The sequence below is a fragment of the Tachypleus tridentatus genome, chromosome 13, assembly GCF_004210375.1.
Source record: "Tachypleus tridentatus isolate NWPU-2018 chromosome 13, ASM421037v1, whole genome shotgun sequence".
Taxonomy (NCBI): Eukaryota; Metazoa; Arthropoda; class Merostomata; order Xiphosura; family Limulidae; genus Tachypleus; species Tachypleus tridentatus.
In genome coordinates, this window is record NC_134837.1 from 66091099 (window position 1) to 66117073 (window position 25975).

Here is a 25975-nt window from a genome sequence, read left to right on the forward strand (position 1 = left end):
CAGTATAAATGATACAGGTTTGTTTGTACAGTATAAATGATACAGGTTTATTTGTACAGTAAAATGCTACAGGTTTGTTTGTACAGTATAAATGCTACAGGCAGGTTTGTACAGTATAAATGCTACAGGCAGGTTTGTACAGTATAAATGCTACAGGCAGGTTTGTACAGTATAAATGCTACAGGTTTGTTTGTACAGTATAAATGCTACAGGTTTGTTTGTACAGTATAAATGCTACAGGTTTGTACAGTATAAATGATACAGGTTTGTTTGTACAGTATAAATGATACAGGTTTGTTTGTACAGTATAAATGATACAGGTTTGTTTGTACAGTATAAATGATACAGGTTTGTTTGTACAGGTATAAATGATACAGGTTTGTTAGTACAGGTATAAATGATACAGGTTTGTTAGTACAGGTATAAGTAATAGAGGTTTATTAATTATTGTACTTACAAAGAATGTCACAGTAGTACCACTTACAAAGTGGCAAATTTTATAATTTTACTGGAATTGTAAAGCTAATAACAAAGGTCTAGAAGTTAAGGGCTGTCAAGGTTACTGTCTGTTTCATGGTTGACTGTTTCATCATGGATTTGTGATGTTGCAGGGGTTAACATTCGGATACTTGATGTTGAAACCACAGACCTACTGCTCTAATATACATTTTTCTTGGATATGTTTATAAACATTTCATCCAAGCAAAGTTGTTTTATGTGTTTTGACCTTTTCCTGTGTAATTTTTCACAGAAAAGGAAGAGTCATTAGCTCTTGTGTCGTCATGAAGGTACGTTGTTCTAGCCCACGGATTAATTCATCCGTCAACTCAATTAACTCGTCCATAGTAAGTATTTCGGTTACATCTGTTTTGTCTTCATTACTGTCATCTTCATCACTTTCAGTGTTTTTATCAGGATACAGAACAATACTCATAATTTCAGAGTCAGTATAGTGATGAACAACAGGTGTTTCTTTGCCGACATTAATCCACTCAGTTAGACTTTCTTCATTAAGCTTACCTGCTATATCTCTGAGAGCAGGTCCTGCAAAATGTTTTGCATGTTCAAGCAACTCATAAACAATTTTTTTCTTCTTTGATACATTAAATCCTGTAATGTTAGTAAGTACCCCATCCCAAAAGAGTGCACGCCACATGCAGTGCCATCTGTGGCCACCAGTGAACTAGACTGTCAGTTGCAGGAATTTCAAGTGTGCTGTTGTAATACTGTCTGAATTAAAGGAGATGCCAGGAAGTCGGTAGCGTACGTGTATTTGTGAATGACAAAATATACTACTGGCCAGTGTATATATTTTTGCAGTTGTGAACTGTATGTGTTATAATGAAATAAGCACTGTTTTGTTTTAAAAACTATACAAATGTGTGTTCCTAAAAAGAACCATTGTTTGTATAATTTTTTTTTTTTTTTAGAATGCAAGCTTTTTGGATGAAACCTGGTTGCTAGGGGTATGTAGTTTCTATAATTTGAATATATGTGAATTTAACACTATGTAAGTATCTTGACCATTAAAGCTTGTTTTTACCATTTAAATAGGTAGATTTATTTTTAAAGGACATTTCTAATTCAGGCAGAGTAAAGAGCAATTTATAATTGTTTAATTTCATTTTGAAGTTTTTAGTGTGTCAAAATGTGTGAACACAAAACTTTATTTACTTGTATGGTTTATATTCTGCTATGCCTCTCCATCATTTGTTTTCAAATCTAAGTTTCATTAGTAATTGTTCAGATTGCATGACATAGGAACAAAGGCTGTAATAATAAAATATGTATAATCTTTATTATAAGTCTAATAAGGATACACACAAAAAACTTTAAAAATCAGTTACTACATTACTTGCAGAAGAGACTGTAGGGCTTCACAGATATCAAAGTTTAAACTTTTTATTCACTTTTATTTGTAAATGAATTTAAACAAATGTTACAAAATTATAAATGATCAGGGCAAATTATTTTGGAGTTAAAAATTAATATATATGGCACCATATGCTTACATGTGCACTTTTCAAAGCAGTGTATGCCTGCACTAGTAATTAGTATAACATAACAAATTACTTCTTGAAATAAAAACCAAAACTTGCAGTTAATTAAGTGTTGTTTGTTAATGTCATTCAAAGTTCCTTACACTTTCTGCTTAAATTTTATTCAGTTTTAGTTCAGTTGTTAAAAATAATTTAAAAAAAGTAATTCATGAAAATCTAAAGATTTTGGCAAGTTAAATATAAACTCAAAGATAATTCAGGCATGTATATATATCATGGTTCTTCCATTCTGTTTTTTTAACAGGTCTACAAGATGTATGAGTTTGTTCCTTGTAAGGACTTGGGTGTAAGTTTGAGGTCAGTATTATTATTCAATTCTAAATGTATAATTTCTTTAATGATGTAAAAGGAAAAAAATAAGAGAATGGCATTTACATTTTTTTTTAAATTATTCAATTAAAATTATTTTGTTGTTAAGAGTAATAATGAACAAACTAACGCTGCTTGGTTTCATTCTTTCAATATCTCATAGATGTTCAACAATGGATTCACTTAAATTTTAACCTTCTTTGTATTTTTTCCATCTAATGGACATTTGATGAATGGCATACAATTTTGTTCTGCTTGTCAGTGTCACTATAACTGGCTGATGCTTTCACCACGAGAAATTTTGTAATTTTATTTTGGTAAAATTCCTCTGTGTATTGTTTAATTCTTTTTTTATCTAATGAAATGTATATAGGTGAATTATACTGTGTTACTGAGAAATATTTTAATAAGTTTTATAGTTTTTTATTGAAGGTTATAAAACTTTATTTATTCTTTAAGTTTTTGTCTTTGGAGTACTTGAAGAAGAAGATTGCTTGTATGTTACATAGTATTGAGAAATACAACTACAGTAGTTTTAGTGGCTTCTGACCTTGGTCAATTTTTAAGGAGATCTGCTCAAATACACAAAATATAGTCAACTTATTAAGTGATGAGCTCATTCATAGTATTAAAACTAAAGATAGAAGCTTGTTAAATGGATTAATATTTTAATAAAATGCAAAAAACAGTTAGCTGAGATTTTCGAGGTCTTAGATTTTTTTTCAACAATTTGTTAAGCTAACAAGGTTTTTAGAGTTTCATAGCTTAAATGATTAATTCTTCAATTTGAATTATGCACATCTATTATCTTAAGAAACATTTTGAAAATTATTGTTAACAGGTGGTGCTCAACTCATAAGTAAAACAAAAAATAGTGTGTAATTTATCTATTGTTAGGCTTGTAAAACCTAAAAATTGTTTTATTTATAACCAGGAAACAATGTTAAACTAGGGTAAACGTTCACATAGTAAATAGTATTTATAAAAGGTACATAGAGAAATGAATTATTGGTGTTATTTAATATATCGGAAATTATGTACCTGGTTCATGAGAACCAAGAAAAATAGGATTTTGATATCAAAGTAGAAACATTTTTCACATAATATTTCAACACCAATCATTTAGTATTTTATTGTCTACAGATAGCCAGTCATCTAAATTTCTAAAGAAAAGTGTTTTAATAACAGCAGTGTAAGTTATAAGGATATATTTGATGTGTGTACTGATAATAGTGTTAAATTATGGTATAAGAATTTAATATATAAACAAAACTTGTGTTTACTGTTGAGTTTATACACATTTCTTTAACATTTTTATTATAGATTTGTTAAAGGTCGAGCTGTTGTTGTGGACATAAGAGAAGGTAGCGTAGGTGCTGAAGACGTAAGAAATTAATCCTTTCATATTATTACTACTAAAGTATTCATAATTATAGTTTATGAAGGTGGAATTTTATAAAATACTGCAGATTATTTGTATAATTACATGTACATTTATGATAATATTTCATTAGGTTTAATGTCAATTTAATAGAAACAAAGTTTTTCATAAATTTTTTTTGAAAATATAGGAACACCTGTATTTTTGTAACACATATAACTGTATTATAGTTTAATTAATAAATCAGATTGTTACTGTATGGTGTATCAGTATTGTTTAATTAAAGCAATGAAACAAACACTTCTCCAAAGTAAACACACTTCTTTCCATTATAACAAAAACATTGGCTTTATGTATGAGAAGATAATTTGTCTTTACTTGATCACAAATTCATTCATTTTTGTCTCCTGAAACACGGTATAGTTTCAGATACGACTGTTTCATACAATAGAAAGAAAACATAAATGTTAGTTACCATTACTAGAACACTGCTGCAACCCTTTTCAAACAGACAGAAACTTTGATGCAACTTTTCTGATATAGGCTGTCTTTGTGTATTTTTATTGTTAAGTACTGTCCTTTGTTGTTTATCTTTTAGGATCAGATAGAAGTTGGTGATGTTTTGGATGAATTATACGGAGAACCACTTTTCGGTTGTCGGAAAGGCCTTGTTTCATCTCTCATGGAAAAATTCCAAGGCCTTCCTGTATATGCTTGTATTATCAAGGTGAGTTCTGCTTCTTTTTAAACTTTTATGTATTGGTTAACACATAATTTTGAATATTAATATGTTTGTATTTGATAGCTATCTGTTCAACATTTCTCTGCAGTCATGGTAAATACTGAAACAATTATCTACTTCTGATGTGTTGCTTTCCAGTTCTGAAATACATGCAAGAGCAAACTGGTTTTAAAGTTTTGATTGGTTTTGTGTGAAGTATGTATTAAAATTACACATACTGTGATAGCATAATAAAGGTTCTTTTTACCAATGTTACTTTATATAAGATATATCTACAGTCCCAGTTTTGGTTTGGTGATTGCTATTATTAAAGAAGTATTAAGTATAATGTCATGTTGTGCCTGAAAAACCATTTTCTTTGTGATCTGCTTGTACAAAGTTTATTTATAACTGAATAAGATAATGTTTATTTGTAGGGGAAAGTTTTTTCAGCATTCATGAAAAAGTAAAATGTAATATACATCTTAATTTCAATAATCCTTAGACTTTTCTTTGAATTTTATTAAAAGTTATCATTCTTAAAATGTGAATAATATTAAAATATTAGTGCAGTTACTTCAATTGGAGTCTCTATCCACCACTGAGGGAACTTCTGATGGAACTTGGAGTGGACATTCGACAGCTAGAGAGCAGGTTCCAGAGAAAAACAGAAGAATTTGAAAGTTCAGAGATGTTAAAAGTTGGAAGGAAACTTCCACCTCATGCACTGGTACCGGGATACATGGACCTGGATGAAGTTCCAGTGAACTCCCCTGGTGAAAGGTCAGATCTTTGTTTTTTTAGTATTATTAAAACCAGTTGTGGTCACACAGGTATGATTGTGATATTTTTTTTTGGTTAAACTAACCCATTTTGATTTGCTTTTTATTGCATAGCATTAACAGTTTTTGTTTCCTCATTGGTGTTTATTGTGCATTTAATAAAATTATTTGTGCTCTGTTAGATATATTTAATAAATATCAAATATCTTATAAGAATGAACATCGTAGTTTTGAATGGGTATTGGTTGTTTCTTTTCTATCATATTATGACTGAAGTTTCTGAAATGGTATGATTATAATATATTAAGTGTTGCTCTGTAAATCAAGGTGTTCATTATGTAAACAAGTGTGTGATCTATTAGTATTAAAGTCCCCCACTAGTACAGCAGTAAGTCTACAGATTTACAATGCTAAAATCAGAAGTTTGATTCCCCTCAGTGGACTCAGCAGACAGCTTGATGTGGCTTTGCTGTAAGAAAACACACACACACACACACACACACACACACACACACCATGTGCTTACCATGTAAAGTGCAAGTCCTCAAGGTATTTATTGAAAAAGAAATGAGAACAAGTTGTAATCTTATACTCAGGTTCACATATTCTGTGAATGTTTTTCTTGTTTGTTTAAATATATTTATGAATTGTCTAAAGCTGTGAACTGTTAGTTAAAGTTCATTTTTATTCTCACAGTGCAGGGTTTAAAGTGGTATATCTTGGTGTGGCTTATGTTGGAAATGTAAGTACCACACTTCTTTCATGTGTACCTTATTTGTTTCTCCCAACTTAGATTTAAAATAATATTGAAGTTATTGACATATTTTAGTTACTTGATATTTTATAACATTGGACTTGGAATTTAAAATGTATCTTTTAGTAACAACAAGAATTAACTCAATATTACAGTTACTCTTGCTGAGGAAATTAACAAATTTGAATGTATATTTTGAAATATGTTCAAAAGTAATTGCATAACAATGTTGTAAGTATTTATGTGCCTTTATTAAGACTTAGTGACAATGATTGGAGTACCAACAATTTTTTGGTAAATGTGAGTTGTGCAGAAGTAATATTGTGAGAGTACATGTGACATGCTTTTAAATGTTTGCTTTAAAGTTCTGACTACTCTTTGTTTTCTTCCTCAATATCCCAACACATTTAGTTTCCAAAACTTTCATAATAAACCAGTCAAATCACCAAGACACTATATACTTATCCATATTCTCCCAACTCATTATGCGTGATGTATGCATAAACTGATCGGCACACTGAACATAATCTCCACATCTGTTGTTATTCAAGGTTTATGTCAAAACTAAATAAAAAAGTTTTGATAGACATGACTGGCTTAAATATTATCACTACCAGTGGATTACAGCAAGATGCTGGTGATAATTGAGAAATGTTTCATATGTTTTTGTTTTGTTTTTTGCATAGCAATTGCTGTATTTTTAATTAGATTGTTTGCCATATATGGTGATAATTGAGAGATGTTTCATATGTTTTTGTTTTGTTTTTTGCATAGCAATTGCTGTATTTTTAATTGGATTGTTTGCTATATGAGGTAAGTGCTTGAATTGTATACAATAAAGTGGAATCCTTTTAAACCTACCTCCCCCCTTCAAAAAAAAATTGGTTTATCTTATAACTGATTAAACAACCCCCTTGTGTTGACTGCTTTTATGGTTGACTTTGTTGTTCCTCAAGACTGTTGAAACAGCCTTCATACTGTAGGCCACCTCAGTGGTGTTTGTGTTCAAACAGCAGCAACAATCATTTTGTACTCTTTATGGTCCTGAAGCACATCTCACAGAGTGTACTACTTTCCAAATGTCCATAAAGTCTCCTCTGTTGTCATGACCCTTTTTGATACAATGCTACACACAGTTGATGAATACCAGCAAACAGATAGCCAATCTGCCTGATGTATGATCTGACAGTTCTTCAAAGTTTTTCTGAAATTATCACCAAGATGTAAAAATTTTTCTGGTTTAATTGCCTCTAAAGAATTTGTCCAAAGCATCACTGATAGATAGTGATAAAAATCTGTTTTTGTTGTTTGTCAAATCCATTTTAATTTTTACATTTTTTGGTTAATCTTTCAACTGTCCATTATAACATGTATGCCAAAACTTCCTCCCATGAGGCCTTCCTTATATTACATGGAGAAAAGCATGATCTGTATACTGTGTAGTTTGGCCAAGGCACTGGGTGTAAATATTTCATTTCATTAATACAGCATGGAAACTTTACTGATTCCCTTAAAGTCATCATGGAGTAGAAAATCTGGAGTTTTTTAAGAAGTTCACAAACTGTTGCCTTCTATTCTCTAGGCTTTTCATTGTTCTCAGAAAAGTTTCCTGTGTGTATGTTGATGCTTGGCAAGTTAATCAGAAGTTTAGAAAGAACAGTTTGCTTCTACTGTATCCATTTCTTTCTATTATTAGCTCTACTGATTGACAGTAGTGATCTTCCAGTGTTTCTGATACATCATTATGTCTGCAAGTCTCTTTGGAAAGCTTTTGTAGAATAGGTAAATTGATGTCAAGATGTCACTTAGTATACTCATATATTACGTTCTACGATGTCCTTCATATGAGTTCCAGTCTGTAGTCTATTTAGTGTATTTGAACCAGCCAATGGTGCAGACCAGCTTTGTCCATTGTATAACTATTACTTATAAAAACATATTGTCTGTAGCTATTCAGTAGTATAAATTTTTGTTCAGTTTACAAAGATGGCTGGTTTCATGGTATAAACCTTCTATGTTCAATATAGAAGCATCTTTGTGTCTGGCTAGTTTCATGGTATAAAACTTCTAGATTCAATATAGAAGCATCATGTATGGCTGGTTCCATGATATAAATCTATGTTTAGTATTGAGTGATCCTGTGTTTTCCAGATTCCACAGTATAAGTCTATGTGTGGTATAGAAAGATATTGTGTGTGGTTCCATGGTGTAAATCTGTGTTCAGTATGGAAATATCTTGTGTTTGATAGCTCAACAGTACAATCTGTTTTTGGTATAGAAAGATTGTGTACTGCTGGTTCCATATGTTAAGTACAGAAACATCTTATTGTGGCTGATTCTATGGAATAACTATTCAGTGTTGAAGGATATTTTTGTATGATTGGTTCTATGGTATAACAGTGTACAGTGTTGGAGCTTATTGTTTATGGTTTGTTCTATGATGTAACTATATACAGTGTTGAAGTATATTGTTTATGGCTAGTTCTGTGATATAATTCTATGTTGAATATAGAAAGATGTGTATTCCTCATAAGTATAGGAAAAACACTTGTATGTTAAAAGAAACTTACCATAAAGCCCAGTACAAATGTATTTACAGTACATGAATTTCTAGTATTGTATGTTTAATAACCATCTAATGAACTTGTAATTACCTAAGCAAATGACTTAGTAGAATGTTAACATGTGTGTTGCAGACAGGGAAAATTGAACAAGTTGAAGAAGGAATTAAAAAAGTGCTCATTACATTCCACATGAAAAAGGTGAGAATTGTTCTTGAATATGTTACTTTGTATGAGGTTATTTCCACTACATTTTATAATTACATTGTTCTAATCAGTATCAGAAAATGCTTCATTTATTAAATTGTTTAATATCTGCAAGCACTAGAGAAAACAAAATATTTGTCATAATGGGATAATATTTTAATTTAAAAATGAAATCTTCAAAAAATATCCATTTACATCCTATAATTTTTCTAAATAATGCGTCATTACATATTTGCATAAAATGCATTATTGTTGAATTGCAACATAATTTCCTGGACTTTCTCATCATGTTATCTTTCTTCAGGTTAGTATGTATATAAAGTGTGTACAGCTGAAAGCCAGACTTAGTATCTGATGGATTTTTAAATACCAAAACAGTTGGAATACAAAAAAGTTGTTTGGATTACTGTGTTCAGTTGTAACTAGGTTTTAGGTGGTTTTGTTTTAAAGTATTCTGTAAGTTTAAAATAATAGATTTCTTCAGATTTGGAAGCCAGATTTTGGACAAGGTTTAAAAGTATTTGTATTCTATATATCTTACACCAAGATAGAATATCGTAAATCAGGACCATGAAAGTAACCTTGTTAACTTTCCCAAGCACCTTAACAGCAAGTAGAAAATTCTAGTGTGCTGACCAGTAGGCAGTTGAAGAAAAATGTTTACTTCAGTTTCATACTAATAAAATGATATCACAGTACAGACATAGAATCAGTAATTTAACTAGTCTCATTATCTGTGTCCCTTGGTGTGTGGATATTTCAGTGACTAATCCAGACACATTCTTAAAAAAAAATTATGGAAGTTTTAAGAAATAGGAGGTCAGTTAGTGTTAAACAGTATATTTACATTAAAGTAAAAGTTGTGACAAAAGAGAGAAATCTGTTATTAAAGAACCAGTTATAACAGTGTGAGATAAATATGGCACTGACACAAGAAAAGGGAGAAAAATACAATCTATAAAGGACAAAGATGGCAAGAAAAAACAACAAAAATTGCTCTTAATTAGCGAACACGTTTTATCTGGCTTCAACATAACATTGGTGCAGACAGTTTGTCTCACATGACCTTTTTAAAAGCATTACTTGTTCCAAGACTTTAAAGACCAAACCCCCTACTTCTGCTTGAAGAAATGCTGGAGCATCATGCATCATTAAATAGTAATCAAAATCCACTAAGCAACTAGCCTGTGTCACCAAAGCATCAGTCAAAGCTGAAAATAGTTAAAGGCTCAGTAGAGGTGTATTTAGTTGAGTGTAGAAAAATATGATTTAATACTGTCTTTGCAATTTTAAAAACAACAGACTATTCTCAATTTTTGTGTGATGTGCAAAAAATGAAAGAAAAATGTTGGGAATGTGGATCAGTAATGTTGTGTGATGTAAATGGTGTTGTACCAGTTTCATTCTTGCACATTTTTGTGGCAATGCTTGTTTTTATTGAATTGCCATATAGCTATGAAATGAGATCTGTTGACAAAAAGACAAACTCGGAAATATTTATTTAATACCTTTTTAAAATTCTGGTAACTAATTAAGACACTCTCAACATGAAGTTATTATTTACATGGTGTTTGGAAAGTCACTGTGCACTTATATATTTATTAACAGACATGTTTCAATATAGAATACAAGAGGTAAATATGAATGACAATTATAAACAATGTTGAAAGTGGCATCAATACAGGCCTGGATCCTTCTAAGTTTGTTTCTAAACACCACTATCAGTTGCTGGCTTGAAATAGACTGAACGAATGCTGTTATTGTTGCTTTCAAGTCATCCAGCATGCACACACGATCTCAGTACACTGCAGATTTTGCTGCTCCCCTAAGATAAAAGTCTGGTGGATTAAGATCTGGTGAGCGTGGGGCCACACGTCTTTTGAAATAATGCAGCCTCCAAAACATTCCTTTAATAACCGCATAGATCTGTGAGATGTGTGGGCAGTAGCGCTAGCTGTTGATTGTGTTCATAAAGAAAATATGGCCAACAATACGATGTCTGGAAATTGCAACCTACACACCAACCTTGAAATCATGTAGGGGTGTTTTGTGCAAACTTTGAGGATTATCAAATGAACACAATCTTGAATTTTGTGAATTAATGTAACCCAAGAGATGGAACCATGCTTTGTCAGTGAAAAAGGTCACATCCAACACATTAACTGTATTCTTTTCAATAAATGGTTAAACCATCTGCAATAGCGTATTCGTTTTTCATTATCAGTTGCTTCCAGTTCTTGTACCACCATTATTTTGTATGGGAAGAGCTTTAATTTCTTTCTGACAGCCTTATGAGCAGTTGCCAGACCAATATCATACTGCTGAGGTACCTTCTGTAATGATTTTGATGGACTCTGGATCATACCGTCAGAAATATCCAACAGTTTCTCCTCTGATAGCTTTGCTGGCCTTCCACAGCGTTTGGCATCATCCACTGATCCTGTTTCCCGAAACTTATCAACAAGGTTACAAACTGGATTGCAATGTAGAACAGGTATATCTGGGAATTTTTCAGCAAATAGCTGTCACACCACATCTGTGTATCTTCCACCTTCTCAGAATAAGTGTTTGATGAGCTATACACATTCTTCTGTTAAAACCATATTGGGATCAAAATCTGAAATACAGGGTGTTCGGAAAGTCACTGTGCACTTATATATTTATTAACAGACAAAACTGCACAGTGACTTTCCGAACACCCTGTATTTATTCTACATTGGATTAAGTCAATTTATTGTGGCAAATATACACATGATGTGAGAACATAAAACTTTTTCTTTATTACTTAGCAGCTTCTTACACATTTATTATATGGGAGAAATAAAGAAAGTATGATTTTCAGAGTTTCCATTAATGTAATCTCTGACCTCAAAATACTCTCTTTAGTGATGAAAGGAGGGAAGGGTGGATATATAATTTCTCACACACATGCACTAGATGCATAGTATTTCTTAACTTGCACTACCCAAAGTAAAGGGATGTTTGTTTATCTTTATTAAAAATAAATGCTTGTTGTTCTTCAACAAGCTCTTCTTATACCCATCAGGGATTAAACTCAGTTCCAACTAAAATAGCCTGCCCTATCAACTGCTAATCTGGAAAGATTTTGTATAATTTCCAACATGTGGCCCTTTTTGGCACATAAACCTGTACTTAGTGAATTTTGATTAAAATACTTTCAAATACTAGTGTTCTTCTGGAGCACATCAACATAACTTTATTTATTTGCTTGTATCTTTTTTTATTTGCTAATCTGCTATTATTCTTGTTAAGATAACCATTGAATTTCATCCAGAACTTGCTTTTTTTATTGTTTTCTCTTTACGTGATTCTTGCATCAGGAAATATGAGTAGAAATGTGGAAGTGTTTAAAACTCTATAAATATATGGGTGAAATATTTTTCATCTGCAATACCCACACTCAGTGCACATAATTAAATTTTCTTTGTAAGAAAAATAACTAAAAGTGCTTTTATCTTACACGATGAGAAAATAATTAATCTATTAAATTTATAAGTGTGAATCATTGCATGGCCGAGTATACTACAGTGTTATATTAGGCCACAGTAACCCTTTGTGGTGGATATCAGCATTATCCAACATTAAGCTGTGCTCCATGCTTGGCCTTGAAAGCTTTCTGTCAGTGCAGGGACTCATGGCCTTTCCTTTGGATCTAGAAAATTGTAAAATATGGGAGTATCTTGGACCACATGTTCCAGAAGTTTGAAGAAGCTGTGATCTGACAGTCTAGTTAAAAGAACAGTTTATTTGAGCCATTGTAAGTGGGCCACTTGTGAATGTGGATGTATAGATAAATTATCTAAACATTTATTTTGTGTCAAACCTACTGTATGACCATATTGTTACCTACATGTTAGTCTTGTTTCAAATTGGTTCTATAATCACATATTTAACATTTTAAACTTATGATCTAACTGTTTCTTGTTTAAACTGCTTATATAACCATTTAGCAAAAACAGTTATCTGAAGTGTTATGTTTTATTTTTTATTAGAGTGTTTTAATCAATGTTGGTGAGACCAAAGTTGCTGTTTGTGAAAGACATTCAAAACATGTAAGTTTTTTCTTGATTTCTCATTTTGAAGTTTTGCTTGTGCAAAAAAAAAAACATTCATATTTGAAACACCTTATAGATACTAATATTTGTGTTGAAGAACATTTAAAAATAATACACTAGTATCTCCAGTTATTTAACTTCATACCATCCTTGTGTAACTGTTTTTAGTTAAAAAATGCATATAAAATTATAATACCAGAAAAATATTTAACAGTAAAACTGCCATCATTTGCATGTGTACTTAAAGCCCATATAAGAACATGAAAGCTCGAATCTTTTATGTCGTGATAACACCAACTTGAATATAAAATCCTATGATTTGTTATATTGATTGTTAACACTTTGAACTCTGTTATTTTTAGCTCTCAAGGATCAATACGCTTATATATTTTGTTTCAAATTCCTCTCTGAACAAAATGTAATGTTTCTACAAATGTTAAATAGCAAGGAAAAGTAATATTGTTTAGAAGTTAAACCATCCCGCAAATAAAAGTTTTTGTACTGTAGGCTTTGTATTAAGTAATTGGATAACTACATTTCTGTGTATATTTGGACATTATATTTTCTGAGAGGATAACTTGTCTTCCCACACAGATTAGCTATATTTCTTGTGTATGTGTGTGTACATACCAAAGAGATTTTGTTCCACTGGTTTTGAGAAAATCTACACTAAATTTCATATAACAAAGTGCTCCACCAACAGGGCAAAAACACCTCTATACTCAGTAACTCCCTCTATTTACTTGTACTTGTGGAAATTTCATTCTTTTCCTTGGCATTGTGTTTATCAGGCATGTTTAAATTTCTTATCTGAGTTCAGTTTATTGAGATTTTTGTTTTCTTGGGGTTTTATCTAAAAAGCTTTTTTCTTCATGAATCTTCAAATCACAGTTCTCTTTTTTTGTCTGAAATGAGTGAGAGTATTTTCACTATGGCTTTTTGAAGCTCAATAATAATCAAGTTCATTACAGCCATTGTTCAATGTGTTGTGGATTACCACCTTCTTAATGAGCCTTCTAACACAGTCTTATTGACTGAATCTTTTTCTACTCAGTCAGGAATAATCTGTTGGACTACAACCTTTGCCTGATTAACTTTGGATAGTACTTTACCATTGATGATAATGACCTTAAATTTTTATTCTTTTCCTGGATTTGATACTCGTATATATTCCTTTTATTATTCTTGCCCATTTTTTAAAATCATTATCAGCTTTCTTACTCCCTGATCTATGTTTTGTGGATTTTACCTAATCTATTCTTTGTACTTTCTTTTGTGATTTATTCTGTTCTCTGTCTCCTTTCTTGCACCCAAATGTTTCACACTTTTTTTCTTATTAACTCCTCCTGGCTTAATTTGTAAACTTTTTTCCTTTCCCTTTCTTGAATCTCTCTCATTGGTATCTGTTCGACCAACTTGGAGATCAGGGCTTTGTTTTCCTTTCTAGTTCTTCATTTTCATTTTTTCTCTCTTACTTTTTTCTTTTTCTTCTCCTTTCACAGTCTGCCCTAGGTACTTCTTTATTCTTCATATGGGCTTCTGTAGGTGATCATTCCCTTCTGTCTTTAACCTGTTCCACTTCTGCTCTATCTTTCCATATTTTGTTCCCCTGGTATTGGGACTCATTGGGTCAAATTATGTTCCTCTTTACTGTACTCTTTCCTTCATCTAATACTCGTTTTTTGCCTGCATATGTTTTGTGGCATTAATTTCTTGAAATCCCGGATTATGGTTAAACAGGCCTATCCTCGTTATCTTCCTGTGATTTTTCCTTTGTCTTGACGTTATCCTTTACTCTTATTTTTCATTTACGTTTGTCTACTTGTCACTTTAATTTTTATTAATTTTCACACACTCATACTTCAGTAGGAACACATCTCTTCTCTTGCTGTCAGTCTTTTTCCATTCCTCCTCAGTCTGTCCCCATGCTCCCCTCCGTATGGATTCCTGTACATGGTGAGGAGATCTCACAGGAAAGGTTCTGTTCTTTCAATTTACCTCCTCTGGGATCTGAACATCCACTCACATGTTTGCCATGCATGGTGACCTGTGAAGGGGAGGAGAGGATCCTGGTGGTTGAGGGGTCCAACTGTAACACACCACTTTGGCCTTGAATTCCTGTAGACGGGCGGCCTTTGGGTGGCCCCCCTTGGGTCAGTCGGCTGGTCCACTTGGGCTAGGGTCAACCAAGTATCAGTGTTGGAAATTCTCAACAGGTGTTGTGGATATTGTATCTGATGCTGGTGTTTGGGTATAGTGCTCACAAAACCCTGGTATTGCTGCAGTGTCCTTGCTTGACATTGTAGTGCATCCCCAACTAGGGCTCCATGGTGGGTAGGGTCAGTAGGCACCGAAATTTTCTTTTATCCTATGGGTCCTCTAAATACAAATTTAAATAAAATAGTGAATAAACAGTCAATAGGTAAATGACCACGTCTTGAAGATTCTGATCAGCAATCTTCAACATCTGTACCACCAGCTGTACCTCATTTTCTTATCCTACATTCTCTTTCAGAGAATCGTTTAGGACAAATGTCCCCCTTTTTTATTTAGAAGGGACTTGCTGGCTCTCCAAAATCAGTAAAGAAGCTTCGATATGGAGACATATTGGTGGAAACATCCACATCTCAACACAGTGAACTCCTCTTGAATTCAAAGGCAGTTGGGGAAATACCTATTGAAGTTACACTTCATGCTATTTTGAATTCATCATGAGGAGTTATTGTTGAGAGGGATTTGGAGAACATCCCCGAGTCAGAGATTCTCGCTGGTTTCTCCACTCAAGGGGTTACTACAGTGAGGCGCATCTCCACTCGCAAAGATAGAGTGTTGCCGACCAATCGTTTTGGCATTTACATCACCTCGTGCACCTGCCACCATCAAGGCAGGCTATCTTAATTGCAGGGTATGGCCGTACATTCTAAATCCTCTCCAATGTTTCCAGTGTCAGAGGTTTGGTCACTCAAAAACATCATGTGCTCGTTGAAGTGGCAAGGACCACGATGCCTATGAATGTGAAGCAGACCCACATTGTGTCAATTGCAATGGCTCTCACCCGTCCTACTTTCTTTCTTGCCCTAAATGGTTGGAGGAAAAAGAAGTACAACATTTGAAAATGATTCATAATATTACTTATCCTGAGGCTCGAAAATTGCTGTCCACCACTTCATCTCAGACATATGCTGCTGCACTACGTTCCACAGCTACAATTGGAGTGCAGATAGATCTCTCTGTGCTTCCAAGAGAATCATTCTCAAAACAAATGAAAAGCCTTTTGACCTCCATGGCTAATCAACTTCTACACCCATCTCTGTTCCTCCCACACATTCCAACAAATCCCAAGATCTTCATACTTTGGTTCCAGGTACAGGTATTTCTTCAGATACATTTTCTCCCACCCTAAGATGCAAAACAATCATTTGTTTGCATCCTCAGTCACTGGATTCCCATTCCAATAACAAAGATCTGCCCAATCAACCAAGGTTAGGATCCATGGAGGTCGATAAACCTCCCCTGCATAAGGACAGTAAGGGAAGAAGACGTGGTTGTAAACAGAAGATTTCTCCAGCCAATTTGCCTACATGTCATTAAAAATGGCCACCTTGATACAATTGAACTGTTGAGGTTTACATTTCAATCTAGGTGACATCAAAACACTGATTACTTCCTACCGTCCTGTATGTCTTTCCTGACAGGAAACACATTTGAAACCTTCCGATACAGTCACCTTTCGGCAGTTTTCTTTGTACAGAAATGACAGGCTGGGTGATGGATGAGTGTATTGAGGGGTGGAACTGTTGGTTGATGAGCATGTGCCCATCCTGTCTTTGTCACTCGACACACCTTTGGAGGCCATAGTCATCCATGATTCCTTGGGTCATACCATCACTGTTTGTTCTCTCTACCTGTCACCTGGAGAGACATTTGATCAATCAGACCTTGATGCTCTCATTGAACAGTTGCTGTCTCCCTTTCTAATCCTGAAGGACTTTAATGGACATCATCCCCTCTGGGGAAGTGCTGTTATTGATAGGAGGGGTCGCTCTGTAGAGCGTATGCTCTCTGATCACAACCTTTCTCTTTTCAATTCTGGTTCTTTTACTTATTTTCACACTATTATTCTCCCATTTTGCATGAAGAGTTGACAGTAATCCACAAGGCAGTGATGATTTTCCTATACTTTTGAGAGAGACTGGCCATGGTTGATGCCACCCAACCCGCATTGATGACTGTGTGGCAGCAGTAACAGACTGTATTATACAAGCAGCTGCTCAACGTATTCCTAAAACCTCTACATGTTTTCCACTGTATCCTCGTTTGTGGTAGAATTTTGCCTGCCACATGGCACGAAAGGCTCAGAAACGGGCCTGGGATAATTTCTGTTGGTATCCCACACTTAAACCACATCGCTTTCCAGCGGGCCCGTGCACATGCTCGATGGATAAGATATCAATGCCAGAAGAAATCTTGGATTAAGTTCACAACTGGCATATCTTCTTCCACCGGTTCCAAAGTTATATGGGACAAGATTCAAAAGGTCAGTGGGCAGTACAATTCTGTCCCCTTCTCGATCTTACTCTCTGATGGCCAGGAAGTAGCTGATGTCCAGAGCATCATCGATACTTTAGGTGAAAGCTTTTGCTGTGTTTCTTACATTTCTGCTTCTTCCTCCACCTTCTTAGCCATAAAACACGGGCAGAGCGATCACCTCTTTCCTTTCGAGCTGATTATCTTACCTTTCTCTAAGCCTGAGAAGGATCCCAAGATTCCTTCAAACCACTGTCTAATTGCTTTGACGAGCTGTCTCTGTAAGACCTTAGAGAGGATGGTTAATGCTCGTCTTGTTTGATTCCTTGAATCAAACAACCTCCTCTCGCCTACCCAGTGTGGGTTCCGACGACACCACTCCATCTGTTTCGACTTGAAACATCAATCAGAGAAGCCTTTCTCAAACAACATCTTGTATCAATATTCTTTGACATTGAGAAGGCTTATGACACAACATGGAGGTATGGCATTTTGCGAGACCTCCATACATACGTGTTACGTGGCCTTTTACCCATTTTTATTAATTTTTTAATGGACAGGAGATTCCAAGTTTGTGCAGGTTCTACACTTTCCTGTTCTTTTCTACAGGAACTTGGAGTCCCTCAGTGTGGTGTGTTTTGAGTGTTGCACTTTTCAGTGTCAAGATTAATGCCATCACTGAACAACTCCCTTTCACTGTCGCAAACGGGTTCTATATCAATGACTTTCAAATTTCATGTCAGTCGTTGAACATGAGGTATATTGAGTGGCAGCTACAGATTGCCCTCAATTGTTTACTGAAGTGGACCATGGAAAATGGTTTTACCTTCTCTCTCTCTAAAACCATTTTCATGCACTTTTGCAATCAGCGGGGTATTCACCCTGATCATGAACTCTGTATTGGTTAAGTTGTGCTGCCTATGGTCCCTCAGACCAAGTACTTGGGACTTATCTTTGATTATAAACTGACCTTTATATCACACATTAAGCAGCTATGAGTCAAATGTACAAGAGCACTGAACATCCTCCATGTCCTCTCTACCACCAATAATGGAGCGGATTGATGTTCTATGTTAAAGATATATCGTGCTCTTATTCAATCAAAACTTGACTATGGATCACTGGTCTATGGCTCTGCCAGACCCTCGGCCTTAAAGATGCTGGACACCCTTCATCATTACAGACTTTGGCTCTGCACTGGAGCTTTCTGCACCTCCCCAGTTCAGAGTTATATATAAAGTCTCATGAACCTTCTTTGCACCTTCACTGTTTGCAACTGTCTTTACTGTATGCTTTGAAACTTCATTCCTTACCATAGCATTCCACCTGGGGTTGTGTTTTCCTTCCTCCATGGGTGATACTTTTTCAGAACAGACGATCTGCCATTGCTCCGTTTGGCCTTCATATCCATGCGCAGTTGGATGAATTGGGTTTGTCCTTGGATAACATTACAGTATCCACTGGTCAGCCCATCCCACCATGGCTTATTACAGTCTCCAAATGTGACTTTTCTTTAAATCATCTGAAAAAAGCAGATACTCCTGATTGGAAGTACTGTCTTCTATTTGCTGAACATCTTTCAAACAGTCTCTCCATTCCAATTTATATATAAGGATGGTTCCAAATGAGGTGACTCTGTGGGCTCTGCCATAGTTTGTTGTGGTTCGGTGGTTGCATGCAGAATTCCCTCTACAGCTTCTGTGTTCACTGCTGAACTGTACGCCATTTCTCTTGTCCTGCATTATATAGAAGGTAAGCAATACTCCAACTGCACTATTGATACTGACTCGCTTAGTTCTCTGCTGGCCCTAGAATCATTTCTATGGTTCACACCCTGTTCTTGCTGATATTCAAAACCAACTGGCCCATTTATCATTAACATCTACTTCTATTCAGTTTTTCTGGATACCAGGCCATGTTGGTATTTGCAGGAAGGAACTTGCAGACATGGCAGCTAAATCTATCTGCTCTGGCACTATCACCACTGTGCCTATTCCATACATGGACTATGGTCCTGTATTCAAGATTCGGCTCCGTGCCTACTGGCAGTTGACTTGGAGTGAGCAATGCAAAAACAAGCTGTTGCAAATAAATCCCTATATTGGACTTTGGTTGTCTTGCTTCCATAAGGATCAGAAAGAGGAAGTTGTTTTAACTAGACTACGCATTGGTCACAGTTTTTTAATTCATCATTTTCTTTTATCTGGAACTAATGCACCACTGTGTAGTGTGTGTAACACTCAGATCACAATAAGCTGCATTTTACTTTTTTGCCGTCGTTACGACTCTCAACAAAGGCACCATTTTAAAAATGTTCGATCCCAAGGTTTGTCCGTAACGTTAAACAGTGTTATTGGTGATGGTGACACTGTTGACCTTGATAAAGTTTTAGTTTTTGTGAAGGCCATTAATTTTTTTAATGTCATTTAAGTTTTTAATTTATACATTAATCCATTTTTAATGTAGTTCCCTTTTAAGAATCACAGTCTTTCTAGTTTGCTTTGAAATTAGAAATTGGCCATAATATTAAATAACTCTACACCAGGACTGGAAAGGCCAACTTCATGTGACTGACGCTGCTGTTTGAACTACCTGTTAGTCATCCTGGTGAGTTATTATTAAAATTTTGCTACACATCTTTTAAAACTTTTATTTCTTTACTTTTTGACAATGGCCATAATGACACATAACTCGGAACCAGGACTGGAAAGGCCAACTTCAGGTAACTGATGATGGTTCTTGTACTTACCTGTTAGTCTTCCTGGTGGGTTATGATAATTACCATTTTGCTACAGAAAGTCCTTTACAACTTCTCTCTTAACATTGTAGACTATATGTCAACATTGTTTTAATGCTATTTATGTTTTTAAATGCTGTTTTGTCTTACCTTCTTTTCCTTTTTGAATTTTACTACAACTACTATACTTTTTAACTTTTTACTGGATGTTTGGCACAGATAGCCTAGCTGCTTTGTGCCATAAAACACTAAATCAACCAACCAACCTGTCCCCTTGCTACCCCTCCCTTCTTATTTCCCTTTAACCTCCTTTTGATCTCATCTTTGGTCCTTTTCGTATTATCTATAGTTGGCTATAGTCAATGCATTGGACACATTCCTACACTTACTCTTGACCATTCTTTCATTTGTTTTCTGTGTTTTGTCTGTCTTTTCTCTGTTTTCCCTTTCTTTTCTCTTTTACTTAGTATCAGCCTCTTTTGTATGAGTGGTATCATTAGTACTTTCAATTTCCATATTAATGGTTGAGGTTTACATTTTGTTGACTACTTTCTTCTGTTTTCTTATTCTTGAATGTTCTCACTTAGCTCCTTTCATCTCCTGTGGCTACTCAGTTGGTGGGGGTTACTTCTCCTAGAATCTAAATCCTTTCTCATGGCACTCCTTGTTTGGTATTTTTGAGACTCGTTCTTCCTGTTTTGTCTCATGAATTTAGCATATCTGGTCTTCAGGTTTTACATTTCTCACTCCTTTGGGGCATACACTCATGTCTCCTCCTGTAGATCTTGCAGACCCACAATTTTCTTTCTTGGAATTAGTTGCTCTCTTTTGTGAGCCTTTCCTTAAGGAACTGTCCATTGTGACTGAAGTGTGCTCATACTACTTCATGCATTCCATTAATACCTTCTCAAACACGATTTCTCCCTCTCTGACGGAGATGCATACCTGTTGAGGGCATGACTCCAGGTGTTTGGATGCTGGGTAAATGTTTATATCAATGTTTCTAAGCTTCTCTATTTTTTGGGCATTTTTCCATTCCTGCCTTATTAATGGATCACTTGGTCTGTTCCATGATGGTTTTTGCACCAACGATTGTAGAAGCACTTGTTACAGGATCTTTTGTTTTTAGGCATTAGACATATAATTTCAGGCCCATTCACATTGGCCTGATTTTATTGTCTTTCATTTCCCGGGGATTTTAATACTTTGCTGCTAACTGCCCATTTCAGCCAGACTAAATTTTTTGGAGCTGCATCTACAACCCCATATCTTAAAGTTTGTTCTGGATTTGACAGCACCCCTCTTGGATGCATTTGCCACTCCAGGCTTCTTCTCCTGTGGTCACCTTTCCTCATTCTTTGATTCTGGCTGTCAGTTTTCTCAGCTATGCCTGGTCTTACGTCTTTCTATATGTCTATTTTCCAATTCATTTCCTCCCTGTGGTCCTTGACTTCACATGTTACTCTCCTTCTTAAGATCTATTGTTGGCACCTGTTTTATCAGCTGATCTGTTTGACATTAATTACCTCTCTACCTCTCCCCCAATATCCCCTTCTTCTCTTGCCTCACCCTCACACATCCTTCTGTATCAAAGGATATTTCCCTTCCATTCTCACATAACGAATTTTGCCCACTCTGACATCCTTTGGGCCAGACTTTCTTATTAAGTGACATTCTTCTCATAACTTTCATTTTGTCATTCCACTGTATTTGTCTGTTGATGATTGACCCGGGTCCTTTATGACTAGTTCTTCCACCATTCCCTTCCTCCTGACTGTCATTTTGTGAACCACCATTCTGCCTTTTTTACCTGACTGTTAATTAGTGGCTTGTTAGTTTCTGCCTTTACTGGTTGTTAGGGGCCTTGTCCATGACATTTTGCATTTCCTGGGGCCACAAGTTGTTTTTTTCCTCTTCTCTCCACTCCTTTCAGTCTCCTCCATTACCCTTGCCCAGCTCTCATGCCTATCCTGGACCTTTTTGAGGTTTTCCACCATCTTGTTCTTTTTCCTATATGAGCTTCAGGGTTTCCCTAGGATTTCAAATACCTAGCTGTGTATGTACCTGTGAACCTTAAGTTTTTTCACACTGTAGAGCTTTGTATTTAGGTACATGAGTAATCATATTTCATTGTTACTTTGGATAGTAAGGTATTTCACATTGTAGGGTTTTGAATTAAATCACAAAATATACACATTTATTTTGTTTTACTGTATTACTTAACATTTCACAAATCTAGCATTAAGTGTTTCTAATGTAGTTATTTAAAGTAGAAACATTCACATTTAAATATTTAAGAGGTTAACCCTTAAACAGCAGGAATATTATAGGTAGCAGCATCAGCTGATGGCCACTGTTTAAGGGTTAAAGAAAAGATAGTTCCAGTACCTTTGAGTTAGGAGTGAGCAGTTAAAAAATTTTGAGAAACATTAATAAAATTAACTATATTTGTGATGTGTTTATAATATCCTTCTTATACAAGTTTTTTTTTCTTTTTTACCCTTTGTCAGTCCTTTAAAAAAATTTTGTATCAACAGGTTCTAGTGTCAAAACATTTCACAGAGATATCAGCATGTGGTCGTAGAACTGACTTTCCAGAATACTTTGCTTTCATAGCTGGGTAAGTTAAATAAGGCATGCAATAAATGTTTAAATTTATCCATTAATAGGATATTAAAGGACATGTTGATGTAGTTTTCTTATCTTTAAAATAATTATTCTGTATATAAATACTGATATGGTTTACTTTTTAAACAGAGAGACTACGTGCACTGTAGCCAAAGAATTTCATTGTTATGTTTTTGAGTCAGAAGATCATGAAATGGTAAGATGTTAATGTAAATAATTTTTAGTGTAAGCATTTTTAATAGCTGAAGATTAAATTAATTTGTTATTAACAATTTAACCCTTCCTACACAGTGTCAGTCTATTAGACTGATTGAGTATTGGAAGATTAATGTTTAATATAATTCTAAGTTAACTTCATGAAACTTGGGAAGTTTTTAGTAAACATTAAAATTTCATTGCTCAGAAAAGATAAGATTTTGTTTTGATAAAGCGTTTTAATAAAGATGTGTGAACTTTCACATTAAGACTAAAAGTACTTTTCAACTTAGTTTTCATAATTTCTCAAACCTCGTATCAAAACATGAAAAGTTTTTGGGTTTTTTTTAAATAAAACTTTATGTTGTATCTCTTACCTTCTGCAACTCCACCATTAACTATAGTGAAATCAGCAATGTATGATAGAATAACAAATTAAAAAATACAAAATAAATCTGAATTATCCTATTTACTTTAAACAAGCTCATGACATTACTCATTTATATTTATTATTTTATTGCTGTTCAAACTGTTATCAAACTAGCTTAACAAAACAATATTTAATCCAGCAAGAGCTTGATACAAAGTACTGAATTACATCAATGGCAGCAGGTTGCTTGCATTCCTTGCAGAGAATTTTTAGGTTAGATAATTTTTCTTATTTAACCTAACAAGTTTCTAATTTTTACATTTTACTGAAATACATGAAGCACAAAATGTCTACTTTTTGTGTGACAGTACTGCTGTTAAAAATATTAATTTTGTTTGACATAAAGAATATTTGTCTTGAACCTACTTTAATTCAGATGACATTCTAACTAAGTCATAATTAGGTTTAAAAACATTTGTTAGCTGGCCAAGCCAAACTTCACAATAGTTGATAAAGAAACTGAGGCTTGGTATTTCAGAATTTACTGTCTAAGGGAACTGTATTCATAAAATATTCAGTAAATTATTATTTTTTTGTTAATTATAAATAATAGCAAATGTCAGAGTCTGAGAGAATTATTAAAATTTTTCGAAAGGCAGGATGAGACAAAAGGAACATGACATGAATGTTTGACTTTCTTGTTTATATCTCAACAAAGCAGAAAGGTTAGTTGCATTAAATTTATGTAATTTGTTCCAAACTCAAAAGAACATATAGAGGTAAAAAGGATACCCAACATGAGCAATTTGGGACAAAGAAATGTCATGTTATATAGAAATGTGAAGATTGAAAATTTACTTAAATATTTTTTTGTCACTTACAAAGTATTAAACTTTGAATTATGAACAACTTTTTGGTATTAAGTTAATATACATTTATAGATAATAAATTTGCTGTACCTAAATTTTGAATGTAACTTTTTAACAAGGTTATGATGTGTACTTTTGACACTTCTCTATTCATAAGGTTAATTATTTAAATACATGGAGTCATTTTCTGCTTTCCTGGGGTGAATAAAAGGTATTGGTAACAGATATGTCTATATACATTTTAATGTCATTTTTGGAAAACCAGTGTTTCATTATAAATGCAATTGGCTTGGGCTTTGCTTGACTAGTATGCTGGTCTGGGTTTTAAGACTTGATGCTGGTAAATGTATGCCACACTTTCAACTTTGGCACATTATAAAAGTTTCAATTAATACCAATATTAAATTCAGAAAGTTAAAAAAATAACTTTTAGTTGCAGTGTTACACACTGGCTGCCTTTCCTTTTGGTCAAGAGCTCAAAATTATGGATGACTGTACATGAAACTTAACTTGTATTTCTCTGACTTGATCATTTATCCCAGGTGAACATAAGGTGCTGTTCAGTTTGAAATTTTCGTTTCTCCATGCTTTCTGTGACAGATATTAAAGCCTGCATTCTTGCTAATGTAAGAGCAAACATTTATAATTGAGTAAAATGATATGTTGTGTGTTTCTGATCTGTAATAAAGATTTAGGCTTACTTGATATCATTAAATTATAAATCTATGCAACAAATTTTCTGATCAATCTTAAGCTCTGTCACTTCATTTCTTCATGTTTAGTTAAAAAGTTATTGAAAGGCTATTACTGTTGTTGATGGTCACAGTTGATACAACTGAGGTTAAAGTATAAAATGATGTGTTACTATAGTGACATACAACTTAAATGTGTGTTGTGTTACACAGTAATTATGTGAAGTTATAGGCTAAACAAGTGATAATTCACTGAGCTATTATAAAAGCACACAGTTGAGACTTTATAAGTACTGATGTCCTGTATTATTAAAATATGTTTTGCATCAAGATTTAAAGTGCCATGTAACCAGAAACTGGTTTGCTTATATATTGTATTGATTAATTTTTACAGTAAACGTTAATGATGTCTCCTTGCAAGATATTTCTTAATGAAACTGATCTGTATTTTAAAATGTTTACGTAAGCAGTGTTTTTAAAAATAATGTTTCAATGTATGTGATTCTTTCTCTTCCAGTCAAAAACAGTTCTGTGCAGCATAGGTGAGTACATTCACCTTCATGTTTTATGGAGCATTATATACACAATATATATTAAATGAAACAATGTTAGCTAACTTATTATATGATAGTTACTTTATGAAATGAAATATAAACTTTTATATATATAGAAAGAACATCATCTGGTTCTTTAGTGTTTATAAGGAATTGTTTAATGTACTCCTTGTATAATTCTACTCTTGCATTTTTATATAGTTGTTTGTCTGTTGATTCGTAAAGTTTGAGAAATACTCTTAACTTTTATGATATTACTACACGAGATTTTTCAGAGTGTAAGTCAGCAAGTATCTTGGATGAGATCTGGTAACTTTCACTAACCCTGTAGAAATGTTTTCTTTACAGATGTAGTTATAATTCTAACCCTGTAGAAATGTTTTCTTTACAGATGTAGTTATAATTCTAACCCTGTAGAAATGTTTTCTTTACAGATGTAGTTATAATTCTAACCCTGTAGAAATGTTTTCTTTACAGATGTAGTTATAATTCTAACCCTGTAGAAACGTTTTCTTTACAGATGTAGTTATAATTCTAACCCTGTAGAAACGT

At 34.0% G+C, this 25975-nt stretch overlaps 1 protein-coding gene across 3 annotated transcripts in view; it reads left to right on the forward strand.

Annotated features, from left to right (window-relative positions):
- Positions 1-25975, forward strand: part of LOC143236190 (uncharacterized) — a 55089-nt gene that overhangs the window by 21327 nt on the left and 7787 nt on the right. For 2 of the 3 annotated variants that reach the window (XR_013019508.1, XM_076474477.1), the window contains exons 8-18: positions 1431-1466; positions 2305-2357; positions 3693-3753; positions 4349-4477; positions 5040-5254; positions 5950-5995; positions 8704-8769; positions 12789-12848; positions 22653-22735; positions 22873-22939; positions 25387-25411. Coding sequence is in view for 2 of the 3 variants with exons in the window: in XM_076474477.1 (XP_076330592.1) it covers positions 1431-1466; positions 2305-2357; positions 3693-3753; positions 4349-4477; positions 5040-5254; positions 5950-5995; positions 8704-8769; positions 12789-12848; positions 22653-22735; positions 22873-22939; positions 25387-25411 (841 nt within the window). In the remaining variant the exon portion in view is untranslated. Of the gene's footprint in view, positions 1-1430; positions 1467-2304; positions 2358-3692; positions 3754-4348; positions 4478-5039; positions 5255-5949; positions 5996-8703; positions 8770-12335; positions 12755-12788; positions 12849-22652; positions 22736-22872; positions 22940-25386; positions 25412-25975 lie in introns of those variants that run through there. The other variant, XM_076474478.1, reaches the window with a different exon arrangement.